Below are 27260 nucleotides of genomic sequence, written 5' to 3'. Positions count from 1 at the left end.
TTTGTGAAACTCCTTCAGTTTCGCTGGGTACATCAGCATGTACCTGTAGCCCACCTCACGCAATCTTCTTTTGATCGCTCCGTCATTCATTCGTCGTCTTTGCACCAGGAATGCATAGTCCGGGTATGCCGTGATGGACGCTGACGCTCTCTGTATTGTACCCCCTTTCCGGAAGTGTTCCAAGTTTTTCTCCCTATCTCTGTAATTCTATATTTTGGTGATGATCAGCCTTGGCGGAGCCCCTAGTGGTGGCTTCCTCATCTGGGCCATGTGCGCTCTCTCAACTGCGAACCCCTGCATGAGCGCTCCCCCTTTGATTTCCTGCAGCAGCATGTTCTCAACATAATTTGATGAGTCCGGTCCTTCCTGCCCTTCCAGAAGCACTACAATACAATTGTTATTTCTGCATGCCCATCTTCCTCCGCCCTATTTTCCAGGTTGCTCACCTGCTGTCACAATGTGTGCACTTCTGTGGCGTTTGTCGTGCAGGTGGCTGTGTTAGCCTTCACCTCTGTTTCCAGCCCGCTTGTGCGTTCGGCCAGCGCCCTCACGTCCTGCTCTAGTAAATTGACATCCACCTGCACTGCATCAATCTTGAATTCCAGCAAAGTTTTGAGTCCGGCCATAGCCGTGTCGAGCTTAGCCTCCCATGTTGCTTTTAAGTCTGCAATCGCCGCCAGGATCTGCTGGTCTTTTCGTGCTGGTGATACTTAGGCCTGTATGTTCTTCCCCTTATTCTTCATCCCCTCCGCTGATTGTGGAGTCTTAGCAAACTCCTCCATCGTTGACTGCTTTCCCTTAGTTTTTGGCAGCCTAGAGGCCATGTCAGTTCCACTGGATATCTCTGTCCCAGATGGCCAGAGTCGGTCTGTCCAGGTGTCTCACTGCCATATCTATTTGAGGACTGACAGCCGTGCGATGTGCAGTGTGGGAGTCTCACTTCGTAACCACAGTTTTCCCTTTCTTACTTTTATATCTGTGTTTTCCATTTATTTCCCATATTCTAGGCCTACTTCCACCTCTGTTTGCTTTTGGTGTCTGGGATGCTGGACTCGCCCTCTGGCTATAGGTTCAGCCTCTGCACACTCTTGAACCAGGGGCAACCCCTTTCTCTTCCTTATTATTCCTATGCTCCTCTACCTGAGTGAGGCAGTTCCTGGGTCCATTCAGGGTACCATTGCGCGCCTTTTCGTGTGGCTCTCGTGATTTCTGGGCCGTGATTCCACGTACTTGTGGCTATTGTACTGTCCTGTTGTCATTCAGCGCCCTCCGGCCTGCAGTATAAATTGCTGTCCTGTGCCTCCCCATAGCCTCAACTGCCAGCTCTCCAAGATCTTGCTTCCTTGTCTCTGCACCAGATTGCGCCTGACCTGCTTTCGAAGGGTTAACTTGAGGCCTCTTCCTCTCTCGCTCCAGCCATGTAACAGTGGCAGTCCCAGGTAAGAATGTGCAGCTTGTTGAGGTATCAGGCTTCTCTTTAGCGTCCTTCAGGGGTCTGCTACTATGTGGCCTCATATGTTCCTCCACACTTCACGGTTTGTCAGGCAACCCTCTGTGTCCCCATGCGTGGCTTCAGCGCCTCACAGCGCTGCTTTTTGGTTTAGCCCGCCGCCAGATAGAAAGCAGTGTGGTCAGGGTCCGGACCTCATGCAACTGCAGACGTGGCCCGGGCAGACCGCATCCTGCATGCTGCCTGTGCCTGCATTGAAACGCTAATCTGCTTTCAGTACAGGCGGCCTCTGTGGTGGTCCCTCCATCGCGTGGCCCCGGCGGTCCGCTTCGCAGCAGTTTGCACATTGCTGCGCCCTTCCGCTACACGTTCTGGGGGGGGGGGGGGGGACCGGCACACACTGCGTCCCGGCAGTTGCATCTAACTCTGCACCTCCTCACCTTGCAGAGGCTGCCTCACTGTCTCGCAGACTCAGCATACATTGCTTAACAGTCCTTTGTTCTCATAGCGTTGCCATTTTGCCTGAACCATTTCGGAATACCGTCACTCTCTCCTGCAAATATCTTGTTTCGTATGGCTCGGTTTCAGCTCTCATGGGGTGCGCCGCGTGCAGCACCCTTTCCTACAGCTGCAGATCCGTTTGAGCTGTGTGCACATTGCTTTCACCAACCAAGCATTCTAAGGATTATTTCTGATCCGCGGGAGCTCCGGAACGACACAGCCTCTAACATGGCCAGTTAGCCACGCCCTGTCTAGCTACATACTTGTACCTGTAAATACAACAAAGACTCACATTTTGTATACTGCGGAGCCATGCTTGGTTCATACCTACTGCTTCCATGTTCAGAAAAAGGTACGCAAAACTTCTTTCATCTCCTTACAAGAAAAGCAAATGTTTAAGCAAGCCACCTTGTTTATTTATTTATAGAGCGCACCGGGTCGTTAGGCATCTGGGTGCTTGAAAGGTTTACATAGTTACACATACATAGTTAAATGTGCGTAGGTATGACAACAATACATATTTACATGAACAAGGTTAAATGATAGGACGGCAGTACAGTGAAGGGCAATATATATGGTTACAGTCATAGGTGAAGAGGTATATGTACAATGCTGTTGGATATCAGGGGGGAGTAGAAAGTGTACATATATACAATATAGATTGAGGTCTTCAGTGGTCATTTGCGTGTAACCATTGTTTGACATTAGTCTTGAAGGCAGGGAGTGATGGTAGTGCTCTTAATGAGTCAGGTATAGGGTCTATCATTGGTGGACATTACGGTTATATGTTCATTTTAGGTATGTGTCCTTGCAGTTTTTCACACGCCTTCGGATCCCCGTTATTTATTATTACTGATATGTCTGTTGATATTAGTCATTCTAATATTCAAGTACTCTCCACGGCGCCTTAATGGTGTTAGGCATGCCCCACCACGTCAGGTTAGTTATTGATGAAAGTTACCTCACTGCAAATAGAAGAGATGCATAAAAATGAAATACATAGGATGGTTGGTGTCCTCCAGGCCATATCATATGCCTCAAATCTTCAATCTAAGGCTCTTTTGATCTGTTTTCTTAAAGCCAAGCCCCTTGCTATACTAATTTCTGAAAGTGACTCATTCCCTTCCTTGGAAGCTATATAATGGTTTGGGTTCACACATTATGCAGAATGGCGAAGAGTATTTCATCAGGGTTGGGGGCGGGGGGTGGAAGCTCAATTATAGGTTAACTCATACTCATACAGCTCAGCTATGTACAGGCAGACTGCAGGGTGGTGTTCTCTTTTAATGGTAGCAGTTGGATTTACTTAGTGCACACGTTTAGTATAGGGGTTTATCATTGCATAATTTTATCATTGCATAATTTGTAATTTTAGGTTATTTGGTGGCAAATCCGTACAAATAGCCTAATACAAAAAAGGAATGAGAAATTACCTAACTTATTTGACCCAAAAAAGTAAGTATTTGTATGGTAAATAATAGGTGGGGTGGGGGTGGGCTAAGGATATAAGTTAGGGGGCGCGGGGCGAGGAAGGGTGTCGGGGGACTCCCCACGTTTTTAAAAGAAGTTAAAAAAGCAAAAAGTAATTTTTCGTTTTTAGGTTTTTGAAATTAATACGGATATCAATTTGGTGGTATATATATTGTGGTGCCATTTCTGACTACATGTTTGCTCACTATATTATTTCTAAATAACTTTCAAATTTCAGTAGTTTATTGATTCTTAACAACTGGCCTTTTACTTGAGGTGTTACCCTCCGCTTTAATACTTGGCTAAGAAGAGCTACAGCGTTCGTGGTGCAGCGGGACACCTTGGAGCCAGGAGACATTATGCTCAGGATTATTAAAACTCACAGGATGTTCCATAATCCCTGGATTTATTTCTTTGAACACCAAGGAACAAACAATCCATTCAAATGCAAAGATGTTCTTTCTTACTTGAACTCACTGAGCTACAACATAGCCCTGCTTCAAGAGACTAATTTACAAGAATATTCTGCAACCGAGCTACATCGATGTTCAATTGGACAGGCTTTTGTCTATGCTAGGACTCAAAATCGGAGAGTGGGTGGTAATTATGGACACATACATTTACGGATGAATGCGAATCCCCACAAAAGTGACAGAGTCTCCTTGTGTCTGTTCTTGTTAAGCCAGAGGATGCTGCAGTAGTGGTGGGAAACATACCTACTCCAACAAGAGAGAACCCACATTTTTTCAATTGAATAGCTCAGCCTATTCAGAACCATAGAGATGATGCAATACATTTTAGGGGGGACTTCAATGCGGTAATGTATCAAATGCTTGATAGCAGCAGTGTGTAGCGGATTTTATGACACGGCACACTCCAGCCAGGGACTTCTTCCACTGATCATGAAGGAGGTGTTCAATAAAAAAATGCCTTTTTATTTTTATTTGAACCATGGGTTCTTTTTTGAGCAGGCACCCAACCCGTCTCGCACCCACCTTAACAAATACCCTGTGTCGCAACAGACCATGAACCAGGACGATGTGAATTCAAATGAAAATCAGAGCAAACAAAATTTAGGGCAGCAGCCACCAAGGTGTGGCAATACAAATGCAAAAACGTATAATACAGTTAATTCAACTTTTCAAATAAGATACATACACCTTTAAGAGAAATGGCAACAAAATCACTTTTCTTCACAATCATAGATGGCACATAGGTTATGCACTCCCCCTGCAACACTTCCCCCAAACACCTGCTGACTAAATTCTGTGTGGATGGAAAGCAGTGGCAAGGAGTCATAACGAAGAGGGAAAAATCAGATTGAAAATTCAACCCACTACCCCAGAATGGGAAGGCAAAAACGAAAATGAAAACCCTCAAATTGAGCAAAATGGCATACTCAGATTTTAGTGGTTACTGACAGATCAGTTTACACCTGCGGTAGGATCGCTAGGACCGAAATTCATGTGGCTGCACTAAAGAGACAAGTAAGCTTACAGGCTACTGAGCAGAGCACAAAAGCAATGTGAACACAGGTGAGAAAATCGATTTTGGGAAGGAAAACAATGCAGCAGAAATCACACGCGGCAGAATTGCAATTTCTTATTTCACACAGGCTTTAAACTGGCAAACAGCTAAGAAATTGGGCTTAGCAGTCAAAATCAGAAATCGGTTTTTGGATGAGGAACAAAGGCACGGAACGGATAGGATACGGAGGGGAAGGGATGACTTTATAGGATGATAGTATGTTTTTTTATAGGAAATGCACGTTTTTAAAGAAAAGCAAAATACACAGGCAAAATCAGTTTTGCTGGCACAATGATTAGTTCTACCTAGACTATATTTTAAGGACTATAATTGTTAAAGAAAGGCACTTGTCATGAAGTGGTTAGGTTCGAATTGCAACCAGCTCACTGTGAATCTCTTTATAGGGGAATTAAATTATTTAATTCAAATGATACTAAGGGCTTACTCGAATCAAGCCTTTTCCGGCCATCAGGATGAAAGACCCAAGCTAATTAAGATTTCATATTGTGAGAATTCCTATATCATATCACGCTCAGGTTTCAGTTGTTGTTGCCTTGAACGACACCCTATTGAAATTGTTTAACTGGAAGCTCCACACCTATTCTCCAGGATGATGGAAACAAGAAGAAGATTAAGAAAGAGGATGACATGTTCATTAAAGTCAATCGTACTTGTAACTACAAAAGGGCTGGTGTCCAAGACCAAAAGGAATACCTGGCAGATGCAGTGATGGACTTGTTGCGTGAAATATTCTTGATTCCACAAGACTATAACCTCTTCCTAAAAGCTGGTGACGTGCATCAATTTTGGTACTCTCAAAGAACGATAGACATGCTATATTACCAGATTTACAGACCTTTTAGCTGAATAAACACAGATTGGAAACCAATAGCCAAGTATCTTGCTAAAAAGATGGACAGTGACATCCTGGAACAGGACAGCCTAAAGCTTGCCAGCTCAAACCAATGAGGTTCCATTAAAATAAGACAAATCACTGACTACATGAGAAAGGTAATAGTGAGTCATAAAAAACACTGATCATTGCATAGGCAGTAATAGCCATTTAATTACCTCCTAAAACAGAGTCACATGGTGGAGGATCAGGGTGTGACAGCCATGGTGACAAGAGACCACCAACTGCTCTGTGGCACAGACCTGGGTGGATTCCCTAGGCTCTCAATGCCATCCTCAGCCTTGTGTGCACACCTTGGGTGATAAGCAGCGCTCAGATGCCTTAGGGTTTGTAGCGCTATACAAGTGCAAAATTATTATTATGATTATTATTATTATTATTATAGCAATTACAGGGAGTCCATGGTAACTTGGAAAACATAGATGTCATGAGGGAAAGGCAAAGGTCTAGATAGGGAGACCACTAGGTCATGGGCCTACACCGGATGAGTACCTGCGACCTCCAGAGCAACACTAGGAAAATTGAAAAATGTGACCAAGCAGTAGATCACTACCCCCAGTGAGTGAGCGAGTCTGCAGACTTTGTGAGAACCTACTAGAAGGAGTTTAGAAATGTGCACATTAAAATCAAGAATACAGACTTACTGATATATGAGGGCTGGCACAAAAAGTTTGCAGAGACAGACAGTGTGACCCGATTGAATTCAAAATGGCAGGCGCAGCCCTTGTAACCTTCCTTAGTGAAGCTGTTGGGTGATCCACTTGTCAATGCCTCTCCTCTTTATGAGTTTGGAAACAACTAAAATAATTGGACTACACACCAACACCGCACACCCAGCTGTAACCACTGAGACAATCATTCAGACTACTATGGAGCTATAAGGAGCCAGAACTAAAATGTTGGTGTATAGGAGTGCAGAGTCTAAAGTGCAGAACATGGTGGTGCAGTGTGAGCAAGAGAGAGAAGGAGAAACAAAGGCAATGGAGGTGATTGATATAATGCAGCTCCCTGTAAAGTTTGATCCTCTGAATGGCTTTTCTGTTAAATTAGTGCAACTGAGGAATCTGCTAAAAAATGTAGTGAAATGGCAATATCCCTGCCTGCTTTGGGAAGTCATCCAGCAGTACTGTGTCGAGAGGCTGCTCTTCTACTGCTTCCCCAGAGCAACGTCTGAGTTATGATTGCAACCATCATGGGGGGCAGCTGCCCCCTCTGACTCCTCCCTGGTGCCCAGGGCGCCCCCCAGCCTCCCGCTGGAGCCCTATTATCCGCTGGCACTGGCACTAAAATCTGCCTGAGCCACTGACGGTGAGGAAGGGGTTACAGTGGAGCCTGCACAGCCTAAACAGCCCAAAAGCTGGTTTCAGTAACTTAACTCCTGTTCACTTCCTCTCAACAATGACTTTGGTAGCCTAAGGAAACTGGCAAAACTGCCAGATTAGTAATTCCCATGGACCTGCGAAAATGCCTGTTCTTTTCTTTTTGCTGTTTTGGAATGCTACTTTTCACCATAACGCTTACGTTATTATAGTATACCATAACATAACATATCGTCAATACATGTTTTAACAAGTGCTTATCAATGCACTTTCCAGCACTTCAGCACCTGGCTGCTGATTGTCAACACCACCTAACTCATGCAAGTACCAAGGCCAATTGGCATATAGATATTTGCTTACACGTTATGCTTGTTTTTTTGCAAGCAAGCTCCCCTTCACCACGACACAGATATCGCCCAATTTAAGCACAGCTATTATCTGCTATCAACGGAGCGAGCAAAGCCACACTTCATTCCAAGCACTGTAATTTAAGTGTGAAAGTCCTTCTATAACTATAATATGTCAAAGCTGAGATAGCCTTCACCACAAACACCTGTTCCCTGTGTATGAGTTTTCCCATCCTATATGCCCAAGTACCCAAAACACATGCCAACATCTTTGGACCTTCACCAACAGCTCAAGGCACATAGGCTACATTTTCCAGAATGCACTCTGTGAATTCAATACAGACAGTCAAACGTGTTTTGCTTTATTATGTACAAATGCCACTGAAACGGTGCAGAGGCCCATATAGTGGAGTGGAAGTGCCAGATTGCACTGTGCCTCCACACAGCTTTCTCCACAGACCTACAGCTTCCAGAAAGTGTTCTGCCACTCACAGTGCCCATAATTACATTGGTCTGCCTGTCACAGAACGCCCTGCAGCTCATTTGCCCCAACAAGCTGTATGGCCCATAAATAATCTGGCCTGCCTCAAAAGGACTACACGTGACAATATGCACCCTGCTTCACTTGCTTCAGGCGAACTTTGTCAAGGCCCCATGACTGGCCCCACACTACAAACAAATGATCTGGTTATGAACACATACAAGTGTATGTCGGCTTAAACACAGCCTGGCACTATGCACATGGGGTGACATTCACTGGCTGAGGGTGGACAGTAGATGTGAAAAGTTGGGTATCGATAAAACTTGCGCATGGTAAGCAAATGTGTCTTCTCCTACACAATGGAAAAGTGCAGTTTTCTTTTAGGCATATTAACGATGGAGGAATAGAATGTGTGCGAGGTGGTGCGTCAAGACACAGGGTATCAAATCATGACAATACGCACATTGCATGTCAGCTGATAGTACACATGTCCATGAAAAGTGCACTGTTGCTTTGTTCAGTTTTCTTACCCAGGAAGCTTGCCCGGAAGTAGAGCACAGGAGCCTGGTAGCTGATCGAGTAAAGTACATGGTATTCAAAACGAATGACGTCTAATGCCATAGAGCTGCTACTGGATGTCTGGGGATCATCTGTAGACAGAGCAACGGCATCCTAAAAGAAAAGAAAAAAGAATTAAGTTAGAAAAGAGTTGATAATGCCCGGTTTGTCATTTCTGATAAGTATACTCCTTGTTTTAATAGAGTTAAGGTACATGAATCGTTCATGTGTTGGCATCATTGCTGTGCTTTGCGACTTTCTCTTACATCAGAAATCCTAATTCGCTATTCAGGCATGTTGCACCACTAATGATCAGTATCCCTACAAAATATCCCCACCAAAAATATTGCCATACATATTGCCGTTTGTCTCGCCATAGGCAATTTTGGGGAGGATATTTTGTGGGAGCGGTGGTTGCGGGGGTGTCCCCAGAACATTTTAAAATAATGCAGGGGTTGCGGGGGTGTCCCCTGCAGGGTCATTGGGTCAATATCGCTGCAAAAATATGGTGATATTTTTGTATTGCGGTATTTTTGGCGGGGATATTAACACATGGAACTTAATGATCTCTGCCTTAATGCCATTAAAACAGAGATCCTTCTCGATGGACCCCTGCTCCTTCTTTCTCTCCCACGAACCCCTCCCCTCACCTTCCTGTGAAGCAAAAAACCTTGGTATAATCTTGGACTCTCTCTTTCTTTCCTTCTCTCCTTATATCACAGACCTTGCCAAAAAGGCCCATTTTCAGCTACACCTCCTCAGAGGCATTCTCCCTTTCCCCACCTTCCCCCAGAAACTCTGTCTCCAGAGCTCTAGTCCTCTCCGGGCTAGACTACTGCAACAGCCTCTTCCTCAATCTGCCTAACTCCTCCCTTCGCCCCCTTCCACTATTCCAGAATAGGGCTGCAAGACTTATCCTTGGCCTCAAGCCCAGGGCTGCATCTTTCCAGCCTTTAAATCCCTCCACTGGCTCCCAGTGGCTGCGAGGATCAAGTTCAAGACACTGCAGCATCCACAAGGCTTTCTGGGGCCTGGGACCCTGCTACATCCAACTCTCCCTCCCCAAATACCTCCCTTCTAGAGCCCTTCGTTCTTCTAACCCTAACTCTCGGCAGACCAGACGCTTTGCCAAGCAGCGAGTGGGGGGTAGATCACTCTCCCCCACAGATGCCTCCCTCTGGAATGGCCTCTATGCCCCTCTGAGACTTGAGCTGGATCTCCTTAAATTCTGGAAGCTCCTCAAGAATGTCCTCTTCTCTTCTTCCTTCCCTCTCCCCCTCCTATGCTAATGTCCCCCTCTGCCCTAAACCGGCAGCCTGCTTCCTTCAAGAGTCATACAAGGCACAAGGCCTCACTTTGTCCAGTCTAACCATGCACTTGGTCTAGCCAGACACACCACCCCTTGCCCCTCACCTTGCACTTGCCCTTACAGCCCTCCCCTCCTGCACTTGTCTGGCTGGCCTGCACCCTTGGAGCCATCCCAGCCCCTTTAGCTCCTGAACCCTCCCTTCCCCTGATTTCTCTGTCTTTCCCTGGCCCTGTCCACCTGGCCTACCCTGGCACTCTCCTTTTCAAGGCCCTGACTACCCTGTTCCTGCACTTTCCGCCCTTCCCCTACCCTCTGCATTTCTTGTACTGCACTTGCACGATCTGAATGTCAGAAGGCCTAGTAATATCGCTACCCTGTTTTGTCCTCCCTGTTTCCCCCTCCCCTTGCCTTGTTGTGCCTCGAAACACTTGTGTATAGGGGCATTATAAATAACCAATAAATAAATAAAATAAATAAATAATTGTTGCTGATATGTCAGAGCTATCTGATGAGTAAATTAGAAGGTGGATTTAGTCATACAATTCCCAATACGGGTTGGAGTGGTTTTCCTGCTACTGCTGCTAAAACATTACCATTTTGTTTGTCTTCCTCATCATTGCCCTTACTCGATGAGGGTGGGTACTCGGAATCACACCCGCCCTTTAAATTCTAGAATGCACCAATGACTTTTTTCTCTTTATTCAGAGGTTGCTCTGGAGGCTGGGTACTGAACTGTATCTGGCTAAATCGCTTTTACTTCTTGCTTTCTTTTGTTCTCAAATGAGTTTTGATATGCTATGCGCAGTACTGCTTCTGCAGTTCTCGCACGAATATATGCAGAAGCCAATTTGGTTTCTGTTCTTTTTTATTTTCCAGGATGGCCGACTCATCTAAACTTCTATCCTGGAGGCCCGGCACTCTTACAGTGATGTTAATAGGACATGCAGAGACTGGGACCCAAGAACGTCGCTAAAACTGACAGGTGGACCTTGTTTTATAAACTCAGGTCATCCTCCTGTGTTGGGGTGACTGGGTCCCTATTGTGGCCTTAAGGGACGACAGAACGCTGTAGTGAGTTCTAACCGACTTTATTAAGTGACAACCGGTGTAGACCCTTATATGTCCAAGCTCAAATCAAGCACTTACTTACAGTTCAGTTCAGTTCAATCACTGTGGGAAGTGTGTGCACTATGATGGCACGCTGTAAGCTTCTAGGGCCCCCATGTAGCCTCCTGTGGCTGTGGTGTTACACCCTAGAAGCTGTGTTGTAAGGCTGCTACAAGTTCAAGTTCTCACTTTCTCAGCTCCTCATCAGGAGCAGCGCTGTGGTGCGGCCGCTTCATCTGGCGGGCTGCCAGCTCTGAAGTGGGAACGTCTTCCCGCGGAGCGTGGGCTCGCGAGATCACGTTATGTGCGATCTCGCGAGAACACTCTCCCGCGATCGTGTGATGTCCCCACACACTCCATGACGAAGTCTGCAAACTTGCTGGGTTTTCTTCTCTCTCTCTGAGGTCTGCTTAGATCTGTATATGGGGCGGGATTTCTGGCGTACTCTTGAGGAGGTGCGGGTGATTCGAGTTCTCCTTGTCTTGTTCTTCGCCGTGACTCCCTGGGTGTAGTTGGAGAGTTGGGGCTTGAGAACCCGTTGCCATGGTGTGGCTCCAAGGCATCTCTTTCTGAGAGGCCAGGGTTTTCGGATGTCCCCTGGTGGTCTTGATCTTCTCCGGTATCCCAGTGTGGTTGTTCCATGTCTCCCTTCCTGCGGTACATGGCCACTCTCTCTAGATTCCATTTCCTTCCGTCGCTGGTGCAAATGTGGTTTGACCCTCTCTCCATGACTTCTATGGGACTGCTGTATTTGGAGCCAGTCGAAGTGTCTTTGTGGGGGAGGCGTATTTTCACTAGGTCACCTCTGTTAACTGCTGTGTGTCGAGCGGCTCGACGCAAATCCCCTTGGGTCTTCATGGCTTCTTTGTTGCGCTGCATGCAAAACGCTACGTCATCCATGTCCACGTCTTCGTTAGCCCTCACTTGATGGAGCCAGGGTGGTACCAGTGAGGATGCTGCCCTTCTCCCCCTCAGCAGATGGAATGGCGAAACACCTGTGACGGCGTTGGGGGTGAGGCGGTGGGCTGCTACAGCTTCCTTGACTGTCTTGTACGGGTCTAGGCCCGAGGCATGAGCCAGCTGTAGCGCCCCTTTGATGAAGCGGTTTGCCCGCTCAACCAGGCCATTGGCCTGTGGGTGGTATAGGCTTGCTCTCCGCTGTCGAATGTTGTTGAGCTTGAGAAATTTCTCCATTTCTCGGGAGACTAGCGTGACTCCGTTGTCTGTGACGAGTTCTTCTGGTAGACCTTCCCGCAGGAATACAGCGGTGAGTGCTTCAATGACTGCTTGTGGTGATGTCTGAAGTGAAGTCAGCTTCCATCCATTTGGAGAAGTAGTCGACCATGACTATCCCGTATTTGTGTTCTGGGGGCATGTTGTCCAGCGGCCCAATGAAATCCAAACCTAGTTTTCGCCACACCCCTTTGGGGACTTCGGTGGGCAGCATGGGGGCTTGCCTCACGGCTAGGCGCTTGTCACTGTTGGTGCATTCATGGCACCTTTCGACCATTTGTCTTATGTCCTGGTCCATGCCTGGCCACCAGTAGGCGTCGCGTATCCTGCATCTGGTCATGTTGCATCCCAGGTGACCTGAGTGTGCTCTGCACAGTATCACTTTGCGGATTCCGCTGGGCGGGATGATCTGATCGCCTATGAGGATGAGACCGTTCATGGTGGTGATTTCCTCGTTCACTTTCCAGTAGGGACAAAGGCCTTCGGGGATCGCTCTCTCGTTGGGCCATCCTTCGCGAACCCAGGTACTAACGTGCCGTAGAGCATCGTCCTGTTCGAACTCCTCCTGCCAGTGGCGCTCACTCAGGTCCATGTACTCGCCGTTCCTCAAGTCACTGATGGAGGCTACGACACACTCATCTTCCAAGAATGTGGTACCAGGGGCGCTTTGTTTAAGGAGTCTGGACATGCAGTCCGCTAGTGCGTTTTTCCAACCCGCAATGTGGGCTATCTCGTATGTATATTCTTGAAGCTTTGCGGCGATCCTGGCCAGCCTCGGGGTGGCAGTCTTGGTGCCGCCCGGGCTCAATATGTGAATGAGGGATTTGTGGTCGGTGATCAGCTTGAATCTCGTCCCCCATACGTACGATCTGAAGTAGTCGACCGCCCATGCGCATGCCAACATTTCTTTCTCAACCGTGGAGTAATTCTTCTCCGATGATGACAGCGCTTTGGATGCAAACGCCACAATATTCTCAGTGTCTCCCTTCTTCTGGGTCAAGGTGGCCCCCAGGCCATACGCGCTGGCGTCTGTGGTAATGCAGGTGTCCCATTCAGGGTTGTATGGTTTTAGGCACGACGCGTGTAGAATTCTCTTTTTGATTTCACAGAAAGCTTCATTCTGTTCCGGGCCCCACGAGTAGGCTGCCCCCTTCTTCAGAAGCTCCCTCATGGGAGACGTGGTCTCGGAGAATCTAGGGATGAATTTGGCATAGTACTCCGCTAGGCCCAGGAATGAGCGTAGTTCCTCTTTGGACATCGGAGCCAGGGCTTCTGTTATGGCCTACATGAGGTTCTTCTTGGGACTGACGCCGTCACTTGAGATGCAGTACCCAATGTATTCCACCTTGCTCACTCCGAAGACGCATTTTTCGTGGTGTAGGTGAATGCCCTCCTCTTGAAGTCTGCTCAAGACTGTCCTGAGTGCCTTGTCATGGGTCTCGTTGTCTTTGGCATACACGAGGATATCATCTTGAAAGAAGGAAACATTTGTGAGTCCTTTAAGTAAGGAGTTCATCATCCTCTAAAATGCGGATGCTGCCGACGACAACCCAAATGGCATGCGGGTATATTGAAAGGTGCCGAAAGGAGTGATGAATGCTGTAAGGGGGCGAGAGGATTTGTGCAGGGGAATCTGGTGATAGGCATCACGCATGTCCAGCTTAGAGAAGATTGCCGCCTCTTTCATCATGAGGACAATTTCATTGATGCTGGGGAGTGGAAAGCTATCCGTGATTACCTCTAGATTGAGGCTTCTTAGGTCGATGCGATCCTGAGGTCGTTGCTGGATTTCTTTTTGACCAAAACTACTGGACTTAGCCACTCTGAGGATTCCACGGTCTCGATGGTTCCTTCTTCGACCATCTTCCGAAGGTGGGCATCCAATGTGGGTCTCGCTGTGGCAGGTACTGCCCTGACTTTGTGTTTCACCGGGATTGCGTTGGGTTTCAGGCGAATCTTGTGGACAAAGTTTCTCACCTTCCCTGGCTTCTCGGAAAACAGGTTCGGGAACATCTCCTTGAAATTTATCACTGCTCCTGAGGAGACCATGAGTACCTGTTCCTGAGTGCTGGGATCTAGTTTTATGCTGAGTTTGTGTTGATCGTCCCATCCCAGCACTGCTGGGCCTTTGGGTGAGAAATACACTTTGGTGGTGGTAGGCCTCCCTTTGAAATCGATCCAGGCTTTGATGTAGCCTAAAAGGTCGACAGTTGCACCACCGAACACCGTCGGTTTTTTGCCTGGTCGTTCTAATCTCTACTTTTGCTTGTCCCATCATCTCCTTATATGTGTTGATGGGGAGGATAGTGAGGTCAGATCCCGAGTCTGCCATGACGCGTGTTTCCATTCTGTCAACCTTAATGGTGTAGTGGGGCTTTTCCCTCCTGGCTTGGGGGGCGTTGACCATGAAGACCATGGGTCTGTCCTGCAGATCGTCATCATCGCTTGAAGCGCAGTCACCATCGACACGGGAAACAGTTTTCTCCCGCCACGTGCATGCCGGAGCCACGTGACCAATGCGTCTGCACTTGGAGCACTCTTTATTCCTGGCGGGGCAGTCGCGATCATTCGCCATGTGCTTGGTGCTGGCGCATCTACAGCATTTGGGTGCCTCCTTTTGCCTGGGACCTTTGTCTCTGGGGCCGTCGCGCGACTGCTTGTCTCTGCGCCCTCTCCATTGTAGCGCCGCACGTTCGGGCACGGGCAGGTGACTTCCTGCCTCTTTGCGTCTGCTGGAGGTTTCTTCCTCCGCCGTGGCAATTTGGATGGCCTTGTCAAGGGTGACCTCCTTTTCTTGTATGAACTTGTCCTGCACTTTCCTAGAGTTAGTGTGAACGACGAGCATGTCGCAGGTGACCTGTTCAGCGTTTTCGCCAAAGGCGCAAAGAGAAGCCAGCTCCCTCATCCTGGTGATGTAGTCGTCCACGGGTTCGCTCCCTTCTTGTTTGCGAGTGTAGAACCTCAGCCTGTGCAGTATAACGTTCTCCTTATTGGTGAACCTCTTCACAATGCGACAAGTCGCTTCCTTTTAGACGTCTTCGTCATCATCGGCCACAGGTATTGCCTTCAAACTGGCAAAAATGCGCTGACCTTCAATCCCCAATGCATTTAACAGCATCGCCCTCTTCCTGACGGGGGCATACCGCATGCCGCCCACTGCTTCCAGATAGGTGGAGAAAAGTGGCTCCCACTGCATCCATGGAATTGCTGGTGTCCCTGGTGAAGGGAGAAAGGCAGGGGGTGGTGTGGCGCCTTGCATGGTGGGGCCGTGGGGCTTTTGGTATCCTCGTCGCCAATCATGTTGTGGCCTTAAGGGACGCCAGGATGCTGTAGTGAGTTCTAACCGACTTTATTAAGTGACAACCGGAATGGACCCTTATATGTCCAAGCTCAAATCAAGCACTTACTTACAGTTCAGTTCAGTTCAGTTCAGGACTTCCCCAGTTGAATCACTGTGGGAAGTGTGTGCACTATGATGGCACGCTGTAAGCTTCTAGGGCCCCCATGAGGCCTCCTGTGGCTGTGGTGTTACACCCTAGAAGCTGTGCTGTAAGGCTGCTACAAGTTCTCACTTTCTCAGCTCCTCATCAGGAGCAGCGCTGTGGTGCGACCGCTTCATCTGGCGGGCTGCCAGCTCTGAAGCTGGAACGTCTTCCCGCGGAGCGTGGGCTCACGAGATCACGTTATGTGCGATCTCGTGAGAACCCGCTCCCGCGATCGTGTGATGTCCCCAAAGTCCCCCAGCAGACAAGTCTGCTACATCTCTCTTTCACTGCACTAACAGAGTGAATGGGTGGGGGGGTGCTGATACAGCTTATGGTGAGCTGCAGACCTTTTCTTTTACTTCTGAAAAGAAAAACGTTCGTAGGTTTTAGGTTCATTAGTTGTAATAGTTAAAATGCATGTCCAATTCCCCCTTTCCCAATATTGCTAGTGACTCGTATGCTATGAATGTTGGGTGGGTGGGTGGGGTATCATCAAACCAATTTGCTTGTGCAGAAAGACAGACCATGTGCAAGTTCATAACCCCCATCTCAATATTCTTTGAGCTGAGGGGGCTGCAGCATGTGGGAAGCTGCAAACAGAGCGCATGCTGGTTTAGGAAGCTTTGGTTTTCTGTTGATTGTGGTAATGGAAACGTGTGATTCTAGTTCTTGCCCCAGAATACCCTTCTCTCTTCTGGGAGTAGCTCGTCTTATTCTGGGGTGAACCCTCTTCTGTCCAGGGCCGTGGTGATACTCAGGTCGTACTGTGCACCTTCCTCACGACCTTGCTAAAGTGGCAGGTGGACGAACCCCCTTTCAGCAGTAAGCCCACCCACCTGGCATCTTCAGCAACATGTATCGGCCCTCTTGTTAATATTAAAAAAAAACAATATTTTCCTCTATCGGCTTCCTTAACACTGCTGCCATTTCACAGAAACTGAATACCAGTCCAGTAAGTGAGATAACCATGGAAAGAGAAAGGGATCTTTTGGCTATTGGCTTTGAGTTTTAGTGTTGAGACAGCAGGATTTGCTTTGGGTACATAGTTCATTATGGGTGTGTCTGGCTTGTTGCAGGAAATGGGGACGATTTTTGGGGCAAATAACGGATTCTGAACACATCCAGATCGTGTGATAAATGTTGTTCTTTGCCTGATCGGCAAAAGACCAAGGAGGTATGATTGGGCAATATCACCTGTGTAAGGTAGGAGTAGACCAAAGGCAGCTCTCAGCGCGCCACCCTCTATACCAAGAAAGGAGAAATAGGGCACTTTTTCATTGATCAGGAAACATTCTCTCTGACTCCGACAGCCCCAGCGCAGCGCTTAAGAAAATGAGAAAAGTTCCTATCAATCCCCCCCATCACGAACCCATGTACAATGTACCATAGATATAATTGGTGGTGGTCACGCCCTATAGTTACGGTGAAGCATAACATAAATTCAATTGCAGGCATTCACTTATTCTCAAGGCGATATCCCTAATGATGTGGTGGTCTCGTTGCTTGCCCCTTAACTACTGGTCTTGTGTCTGCCCATGAATTGGATATATTTCAAAATTGGTGTAGTTATCTTATTGCAAAGTGCCTGAAAGACAGTTTTTCAATTTCCAATGATAGCTCCCAATATATCGAGACAACAGTTTTTAGAAAAAAATCTTGTAATTTTTAAATCTTAGTATTCAAAAAAGATATTTATGTCCAAGGTTTATGTGCTTCAAAAAATGAACATTAAAGTCTTGAAACATCAGACTCTTCCAAATTTCTTTAAAGAAACTTTACATTTTCAAAGTCTTCAATTCATGTCTTAATGGTATCAGACAATTTCCCACATTCCTTTAGGGCAACTTCACAAATCAAAAAATATTGAATTCCCTTTAAGGCAAATTCACAATTCAAAAGATCTTGAGTTCATGTCTTCTCAACCAGATATTCATTCAATCCTTAAAGTCTCTGTGTTTGGCCTCAAATAATGTTTGTTCTTATCCTCAAATAATGTTGCTGCTTATCCTCATTCAATCATTTCAATCATTAAAGTCTCTATGTTTGGCCTCAAATCATTTTGGTTATTATCCTCAAATAATGTTGCTGCTTATCCTGTAAACGTTTCCCCACCTTCTGGTGGATCACTAGAGGAATTATCTTCTTGTTTATAACTATTAACATAAATAGTCTCAAAGAAAAATATAGATTAGAAATACTTAGGATAATTGGGTCATTTAATATTGATGTTTGAGTTTCCTCTTATCATTTGGCAAATTAAATTGTTACTTTAATTAATGTTACTTACCCAGCCTGATCGTTGCAGTTATAATATGATAAGTAATTTATAACACACCTGTACACAAGTGTTTCTAGGCGCGACAAGACAAGGCAGGGGGAACAGAAGGGGGACAAACAACGATCTTACTAGGCCTTGTGTCATTCAGATTGCGCAAGTGCGAGGAAGAGGGGAGAAGTGCCAATGGGTGAGGGGGCGAGGCGAAGTGCAGGTGACACAATAAGTGCTGCCAGAGGGTGGCTCTTAAGTGCAAAGAGAAGGGACTGTAGGGTTAGAGATACATACCCTTAAATGCTTAGGGAGCCGGGAGACAGTGCAAGGGCAACTGGACATGGAGGAGCCTCGGCTCGAGTTCAGGAGAGGCCAGGTGACCAGGTGTGACCAGGTGTGTGGAGCTATCACGGCCATGGCTGGAGCCAGTGTGTCGATGTGGTCCTTGATGGTGCTGGATGAGCAGGGGAGAACCTGCTTTGACGAGACTTTCATTGATCAGACTAGTCTAGAAACATCATCAGGGGTGAACAGGGGAAAGGAGAAGAAAGGAGGAGGGGCAGCGCCCAAAGACGGGCCAGGGGTGGCAGAGGAGGAGGAAGAGGAGGCAGAGGAAGAGAGAGTGGACAGGATGCCCTGAGTTATATGGTGAAATGAGAAGCCAGGGCTGTACAGAGGGACTGGGAGGGAGCATGAGAGGTAGAGACTGCAGCAGGATTACCCAGCTCCTTGCAGATTTTGAAAAGTTCAGCCAAGTTGTTAGATGCCGCAGAGACGCAGGCTTGGATGTAGGCTCTCTTTTTAGAGAGGGCAGAGAGTCTGTACTGCCTTTGGAGCAGTCGGCAGGCTAGTTTGTCAGAAGGTGCGCCTGATACCCTCCACTTCCTCTCAGCCACCCTACACTTGCGTTTAAGGGTGGCGAGGTCGGAATCGTACCAAGAGTTGCACTTGGAAGTGGGCTTCAAGTAGATCCTCATGAGAGGGGCAAGGACGTTAAGAGTGTTAGAGATAGAGAGATGAAGGTTAGAGAGGGCTGTGTCAGAGTGTGAGTCAGCCAAAGCTGTGGAGGAGGAGAGAAAGTAGCGGCGAAAGCCTCCACTGATACGCGCTTCATGGGTCGGATGACCAAGAAGGTAGGTGGCACTGCTGGGGATGTCTTGACCTGAGGGGTAGAGAGAGAGAGGTGGGAGGAGAGGAGGAAGTGGTCACTCCAAAAGAGAGGAGCAGTGAGCGGTGGAGGTCTAAGGAGATCAGAACATCAAGGGTGTGCCCTACAGAGTGAGTCAGGCCAGAGGGAAGAGTAGAGAGAGTTGCAGAGGTTGCGAAAGAGCGCTGAAGAGGGGTTGGTGGCATCCAGGTGGATGTTTAGGTCTCCAAAGAGGAGACGCTGAGAGGTAGAGGCTAGGAGGGAGGAGGAATGGTCAGCCCACTCAGAGGAAGAGGGCTACCTGGCCAGGCGGTCTGTAGATAATGGCAGCAGCGAGAGAGAGGCCAGGAGAGATAGAGAGCCTGCAGACCAGGCATTCAAAGGATGAAAAGTCCTACGTAGGAATGACAGAAGCAGGGATCCACTCCAGGAGAATCAAGGCTACACCCCCGCCGGGATGGTTAGTTCTGGGTTCGAAGAGGATCTTGTAGCCATCAGGAAGGCAAGTGTCAAAACTTGTGACAGAGCTGGCCGTGAACCAAGTGAGACAGAGTACATCCAAATTAAGTGCTTCAAGCTCTGTTATCTCGTGGACCGATGGAGAGGTCTAGACAGTTGATTTACAAGTTGCTGTGGTTTAATGTGAATTTAATTTCCTGGGTCTGTTGGTTAATCCAGTTAAGGAAGTTGTCCAGGTTTGTTCTCTCGTCTTTCCAAATAAAGATAATATCATCTATGTATGAGAACCATTGAGAGATTTTGTCAAAAAAGGGATTGTTGATGTTCAAAACATACTTCTGCTCGTCCTCTGACATGTAGATCACCGCCATTCTAGGTGCGAAATCTGCCCCCATGGCGGTGCCACAGGTTTGCAGATAAAATCATCAAATGTGAAGAAGTTGTTTGTCAGCGCCAGTTCCAGGAGTTCCACAGTGAAATTAATTGGGACCCTTTTCTGTGCCATATGATGTGTAAGGTGGTAGCGTATGGACTCCACTGCTGAGTCTTGGGGAATGCTGGTGTATAGACTTGTAATGTCCATTGTCACAGTTCTTCAGATTGAGTGAATGGCTGTGTTTCAGATATTGCTATTGTGGCCATTGTGGCCCTTAGGTATGTGGGTGTCTGTTGGCTAAGTGGTTTAAGAAAATAGTCTACGAATCTGCATATAGGTTCTAATATTGACCCACACCCCGAGACTATAGGTGTCCCTGGAGGATTGGATCTGTTCTTATGTAGCTTCAAGAGGGCATAAAAAGCAGCTCATCGGCTCCACAAGATTTACACAGCACAGGACGCAGTTTACTACGGGCAACTGGACGCCCAAGCAAGGCTGCATGCGCAATGCGAGGAGACACTGCTCCTCCACACATGCGCTTCGGTAACAATAAACAGCTCAGATCCCTCGACCCAGTTGTCAGTGTTGCTACCGAGGAGACAACGGACGCCATTCACAGGCGCTGGCTAGAGATCCATTAGATGGTCTACAATTCAGGTAGGCTTCCTTGCGATATCCCGCCAACCACTGGACCTTAGTGGTTGGGCTACTTACTGCATGTGTACTTATCCTGTAAACCCAACCATAATCTAAGCAATAATACGGCGATTCCACTCATGCAGGGAGCAGCCGTTTTTGATGACCCACAGCAATCAGACGTTTTCATTCGAAATAAACAGATCGGATCCCTCGACCAGGTTGTCGGCGATGCAACCAAGGAGACAACAGACAGCATTCACAGCCGCTGGTTAGAGATCCATTTGATGGCCTCCAATTCAGGTAGGCCTCTTTGCAATATCCCGCCAACCACTCCACCTAATTGGGTGGGCCACTTACTGCACATGGACATATCGTGCAAGCTCTATCATAATCTAAGCAATAGTAGAGCGATTGCAATCAAGCAGGGAGCAGCCGCATTCGAAGACCCCGAATAATTAGAGGTCTACATTCCATGTTGACTACTTATGTGAACAGACGTTGCACGTAGGAAGATCAGGTAAAGGACTTTTTGTTATTGGATTAAGTTAAAAACTGTACACTATGCGAATCTGGCAATTTTAACCCTAAGAGGCATGAGCCAGTATGCTGATTCACCTCCTTCTTTCACCCAGCACTGCATGCTAGTAACATCATGCTGAGAGCCGCGTGGAAGACACACTTATAGATCTGCAGCCCCTTACATCAGAGAGAGTCCTATAGGGCGTTACAGCTACGGTCAGTGAATTGCTGCCATGCTTCTGAGAAAAAGACAACTCCTCCTATTTTTCAGTCTACGGTTTTAACCTTTATATGTTCTTTCATGTTTTTAAATTATGGCACATAGGTGCAGTCAAGAAGAGTCAGCCACTAATTGAGTTCCTTTATATGTTCCTATGTTAGAAAGTGCCTTCTTCAGACTTCTTTAGCTTCTTAGATATACTTTATTGCTTAGTTACATGAAGCTACATGAAACGCAACCACTGGGTCCCATCACCCAGGCATAACTGACATCAGGTAGAACACTTATAAAGCATTCATACATCAACATTCAAACATCACATCACAGGGTCTCACATTCACAAGCAAGTACTTCACAACACATCTCCCTCCTTTCCAATGACGCACATCCACTTGACATTCACCATCAAGCACTTCACAACAGTTCGCCTTGTAGGGAGACCTTGTCTTGGCTCAAGAAGACGGCTAATTGACCAACCAGCCGAAACATCAGTGGATGTTACACTTAGTGTCATAGTATTCACCTCACAATAACAATAGTTGTTGATTCACCTCTAGACGTAGACCGATGGCTAGGTCACCCTTCCGTCTGACATATTTGACCATATAAAGGTCCAGAGAAAAGAGCATAGCACTCAAACAAACAAAAGCCTCAACCTTTCATGCGCTATATGTAATGAATTGAATGTGTTTGTTTTTGTTAAACACACAGCTGTTTTTGAGATTGGTGTTATATCATTTTGTTGTTTGTAGATTTATGTTGATGCACTACTATATGCACTGTCTAAGATGGACAAAGAAAGAGTTGAATAGTAAATAGAAAATATTCCTCACAATAAAAAAAAGAAATGTTTTGAAAAAGAAAAAAGAAATGCTAGATTTGCTAGCTAAATAATAAAAGCTGTGTGAACTCAATTCAGTACTCTACTCTTCTATGTTTCATGCTGATAACAGTAGACACAGAGTTATTCTTTTGTTAAAAACATGACAAAATGAGTATTATTTACATAAATGCCAGTAAATACGTGATTGTATATGGCAGGACGCCCACCCATTTGTTTCAATTCCCTGAAGAGTGGGCCAATATATTGTTTACAATGTTTATGGCTATTTTGGAAACTAGGATAGTTCCAAATACTTGGAGAAGGTCAGTGACTGCATCTATTTTTAAGAAGGGTATAAGGTCTGATCCTGGAAACTATCAGCCCATCGCCCTGCTCAACGTTACAGGAATTCTTTTGGGGCGAAGTTGGTACCAAGGCAGCTATTAAATTGGGCAAATCAAGAGAAGGTGTTGGACTGTTTTCAGTCAGGCTTTATCCCGGGGTCGGGCACCTCAATAAACCTGACCACCTTGGCCCTGATTAAAGAAAAGTTTTCTGGCTCGGGTCAGCCAGTTTTTTTTGGCCTTTGAACTTTCGATTCAGTTGACTGAGCGAGACTTTGGGCTAAATTAGAGACCTGGGGCGCCCATCATACCTGTTAGACATCATAAGGGACTTTTATAGGGATTCATCACCCAGGTCTGACTAAATTATCAGGGAATCCTTTCAAGACCCATTAATAGATCAAAGGGTTTAAAACAGGGATGTGTGCTGGCACATTCATTATTTATTTTTTATATGTCTGATATTGGGACCTACTTGTTGCAAGCACATGCCTTCCCTACTAGAATTGGACAAGTTCTGATCCAATCGATCTTGTACGTGGATGATTTTGGTCCTTTTGGACCAAACTCTGGTGGGCCTCCAAAGGCAACTGGCTAAGCTGAATGGGACTTTTGTCTTGACAATGATTTTAAGATAAATATTTAAAAAATCAAAGTGATGATGTTTAAATCGAGTCAAGAGAATAAGACAGCTATCCTCTGGTTGAAAGTATACAATTTGCCTCTACAGAAGGTTTCTGAATACCGATACCTCGGGATTCTTGACAATGATTCTAAAGCTGAAATTCAATATTGCAAGGACCTTAGAATAAAGATCGCTTCCCATGGTCTCATTTTGCATAATAAATATGGGAGGTTTTCCTATGAACCTTTGATGACTTTTTATAAACAAAAAGTAGTCCCGATTTTATTTTATGGAGTGGAAGCAGCCATGTTTTGAAAAAAGTGGATTGCAACAAATGGGAAGGTCTCTTTTGGAAAAGAGTTCTAGGGGTACCCAAGGGCATACCAATTCAGATTTTGCATTAGGACTTGGGCCTTCTTTCTTTATCTGCAATAATGACCTGGAATTCCTTTTTAGGAAAATATTATTAGGTCAGGCAAACTCTAGCCTCCCAGCTCGGTTTAATTTTCTTACAGATGTTCATTCTGATGTGTTGAGAGAATGGAGGGAGGGATGCCTGACCTGGTTAAAAGAGGCGGGCTACAGTATAGAAACTCTAATACTGAGACCAGAAAATGCTAACATTTTATAGAAATTTGACTGGAGCCTCACGATTGAGAAGTATCGCTGATATACGGTTTTTAAAAATGTTGAATTTGAAGTGAAAGTGTTACATTTTATACTGAAATATCTGTCTAGATTCCCTTGCTATAAGAAACGTAGAGGGATTCTTAGACTGCGCCTGAACCTTTGGAACACAAGCGAAATTATGGCTTCAAGACTGAAACTGGGGGGGGCATGGCCAAGGTCTGTCATTTCTGTGTCAAAGAAGCTGAAACCCTTAGACATTTAATTGTTTCATGTACTGAATTTGATTTATCGAGAAATCAGTTCTTAAAAAACATTTCAAGCTTTTTAGAAAAACTTCAGAGAATAGAGTTTGGGCATCAATATTTAGTGGCGCCCAAACTGTATTGGCTCTAGACACAGTTAGATATCTGGAGCACATTGGTTTAAACTGAAATGGAACTACTTCTGCGAAGTGGAATTAAGTTATTTGCATGGATGTTGGGTAATTTAATGAAATGTCTTTTTTTGTAGTGCTAATTTGAATACATTTTTTATGGAAAGTATGTCAATGATGTTTTTAAGTGATTTATACTGGATGATTCTTTTGTCTGTTTTGTTTTACTTTTCAAAAGGTTATTTTGTGTAACTATAAAGTAATAAAATAAAAAGAAATAAATAATGTCTGCTTTCAACATAGCCTCTACTTCTTCCTGGATGATTTGCTTTCTACTCTCAGGGATCCTAACGGGTTTTTGGAGAACTACTTGTCCAAGGGGAGTATGTATGTAATGATACATTCCTTTCCCTGTTCCTAGTTCAGTTTTAAACACATCAGGTTGTGAGTGGTCAGGAATGCATGGGGGACAACTGTGCTTTTTTTTTCTTTCATAATTAAACATTTTATTAAAGACAAAGGTTTAAAATAAATCCTTGCTAAACCTACTCTATCAGGAAATTCCCTACCTAGTCTAAAGGCTAAGGGAATAGCTCCTAACATACACAAACTGTCCATCACACTAAAACAACAAAACAGTCAAAGTGAAACATAAACAACATAAAAGAATGAACAAATAACCAGTATGTTGGATGGCCTTCACTTGTCCTAGGTAATCCTTCCCCAGGATTATCCAAAGTAAACTTCCCTGAATGTTAAAAAGGAAAAGGAAAGTCTTGAACCAGTTATTGTAAGTTCCAAATAAAATAAAAGTTCATCAAACAAAAATCCACTGGCAACAGTTGTTCAGCTTTCAGTTGAAAACATCCTCTTCCATTCCCACCCAAGGAAATGGCACCAATGGAAATCCAGGATATCCTCTTTCCAAGATTTGTTGCCACAGTTCAAAGCATAGGTTAACAACCTTTCCTTCTACATCTTTACAACTGTTTATGACTTCTGCAATGTATTCTGTATAATTGTCAGGATGCTTCCACCCTTCTACTACTATTATTGTGGAAACAGACTCCTTGGTTCAACAGTATGCCACTACTTCAACCAACTTCAATTTAACATCCACTGCAGTATTATACACAACCACAGTTCTGGTATTTCTGCTTCAGCTCTATACTTCAGGATAGTGTTTTGCCTTCCTGTTTTCTCAGTAATTTAAAAATATCTTTTTTAACTTAAGGGGTTCCCCTCTGCACTTAAAAAAGGCTGGAAGGCAATGTGCTTTGTCTTGGAAGGCAAAGAATTCATTCACACTTCATGTAAAGTTTGAAATAGACCTGTCTCAGGTCTCTTTATTATCACAGTTAAAGATGATCACAGTAAAAGTCAGATAGAAATGAAACAGAAATACATCACCATTAGCGTTTCTCTAACATTCTTTCATCCCTGCCAAGCCTTTACTGTGAATCACCAGGGTGGGAGAGAGAATCCTTCGCCATCTGGAACAGGCCAACGGGAACAGGCTAATGGATACACGCCTGCTTCAGTCAGCCAGCCGGAGTACAAAGTAGGAAGTCAACAAGTGAAGTGACTTGCTCTTTCCCTGTCTGTGTGATGTCTTTCCCTCCAAATATAATCCAGTATTTTTCCAGAGATGTCTACCGTCAGTAGAATCCCACAGCTGTGCGGCCGTTACAGCTACTGGACTCCTCTGAATTTCTAAATAATCTCTGAATTCTCATGAGAAGCCGACAGACTTTGCTCTGTGCTGCTAAAAGAATGCAAAACAAGCTTCATCTGAACACATAAACAAGCTGTCTTTGTATGACTCCAGCAAACACACAGTGTGCTTAGAGAAATGGGCCTCTCTTTAAGCTTGAAGTCAAATGTTCATGTGTGTTAATGCATTTCACTTAGACTCCATCTTGGAAATAAACGTTACATTTTTTGTAATGCATTACAGATGGTTAGGCATTTTAAAGACCAGGCACTTCGACCTTTACAGGTAGGCAAGGCACTCTTCTTTTCCATTCTCCAAGAAAAGGGCAGCCTCTTTGCCTCTTCTGTCTGCCATACTGATACATGTATAACCTACCTCTGCTTCAAGAGTGACTTTCTCTCAACTTCAACAGACTCAGCATTACAGATTATTTGCTCAGTCTTCTTACAAGCACCCATCTCCCTTCCCAAGCTTTATTCACACCTGCTTGGTTCCATACTTATAACAATTGTAAAAGTTAACTTTGGGGTTTTCGGAAGGTTTTAGCAAGCTACCCCTCTTTAATTAGGTACACGCAACCACTCCGACAACATTAACAGTTCAACAATTCGAAATGAAAGGCTTATATTCTTATGCGAGAACTAGGATTTACTAGAAGTGTGCATGATACATTTCCGTTGCTGGCAATGCTTTTTCAATGAAAAACAGTTTATATTTGCTTACACTCATACACAAGTCACTTTAGAGCTGGTAAGTTACCAGCAAGGTTTTCGGAGTGTTCCTGAACACCAAGCTTCACTCACCGGCTTCAGGAACATTGCGGTTGTGGGCTGCTTCATCTTCCTGACTTCTTCTACTTCTACTACGGCCTTGGGCACTCTTAGGACCCACACCCTTCTGCAGCACGGGTGTCTCAGGTCCGGCCACACCAACTGGGAGTCTCCATCACTCCTTTGTCCTTCAGCTTGCTTCTTGTTACCTCGGGTTGCTACAGCACAGTCACAGCTCTGCAATTACAGCCACCAAGAGCTCCTGAGATAATCTTCACTTTCAGCATGTCTTTCTCAGTGCAGCCACGGCAAGGCAGGGTTTTTGAACAGAGGACCCTCTCAGAACTTTCAGGTGAAATCTGCTGTCTCCACGTCCCGGTGTCCTTTTGGTGATCACACTTCCGCACGACCTGCCAGCCTCGTGCTCTTCTGCTCTTTCTACTATTGTCCGCCTTCCAGCTCCTGCTCCTTCCCTTTCCTGCTTCAGCCTCTATGCCTCCTAGGTGGGGCAATTGGTTTCAGGTGCAGGTAATTAACGTCAATTGCCTGACCTTTGCAAAGGTTGTTAGGCCTATTTGCATGTCAACCACTTCTGCATGCTTCTTCAGCCCTCCTCCTCATCTCAGTCCCTATGGAATTCTGGTACATG

The 27260-nt window shown here is 45.7% G+C and overlaps 1 protein-coding gene across 3 annotated transcripts in view; it reads right to left on the bottom strand.

The window, feature by feature from the left end:
• ATG10 (autophagy related 10) overlaps window positions 1-27260 on the bottom strand; it is a 719085-nt gene that overhangs the window by 297366 nt on the left and 394459 nt on the right. For all 3 annotated transcript variants that reach the window (XM_069627571.1, XM_069627572.1, XM_069627573.1), the window contains one exon: window positions 8539-8680. In XM_069627571.1, the coding sequence (XP_069483672.1) occupies window positions 8539-8680 (142 nt within the window). The remainder of the gene's footprint in view (window positions 1-8538; window positions 8681-27260) is intronic.

The sequence above is a fragment of the Ambystoma mexicanum genome, chromosome 6p (genome assembly GCF_040938575.1).
Source record: "Ambystoma mexicanum isolate Mex_15411 chromosome 6p, UKY_AmexF1_1, whole genome shotgun sequence".
In the NCBI taxonomy this organism is placed as follows: Eukaryota; Metazoa; Chordata; class Amphibia; order Caudata; family Ambystomatidae; genus Ambystoma; species Ambystoma mexicanum.
This window is presented reverse-complemented; position numbering and strand designations above follow the sequence as displayed.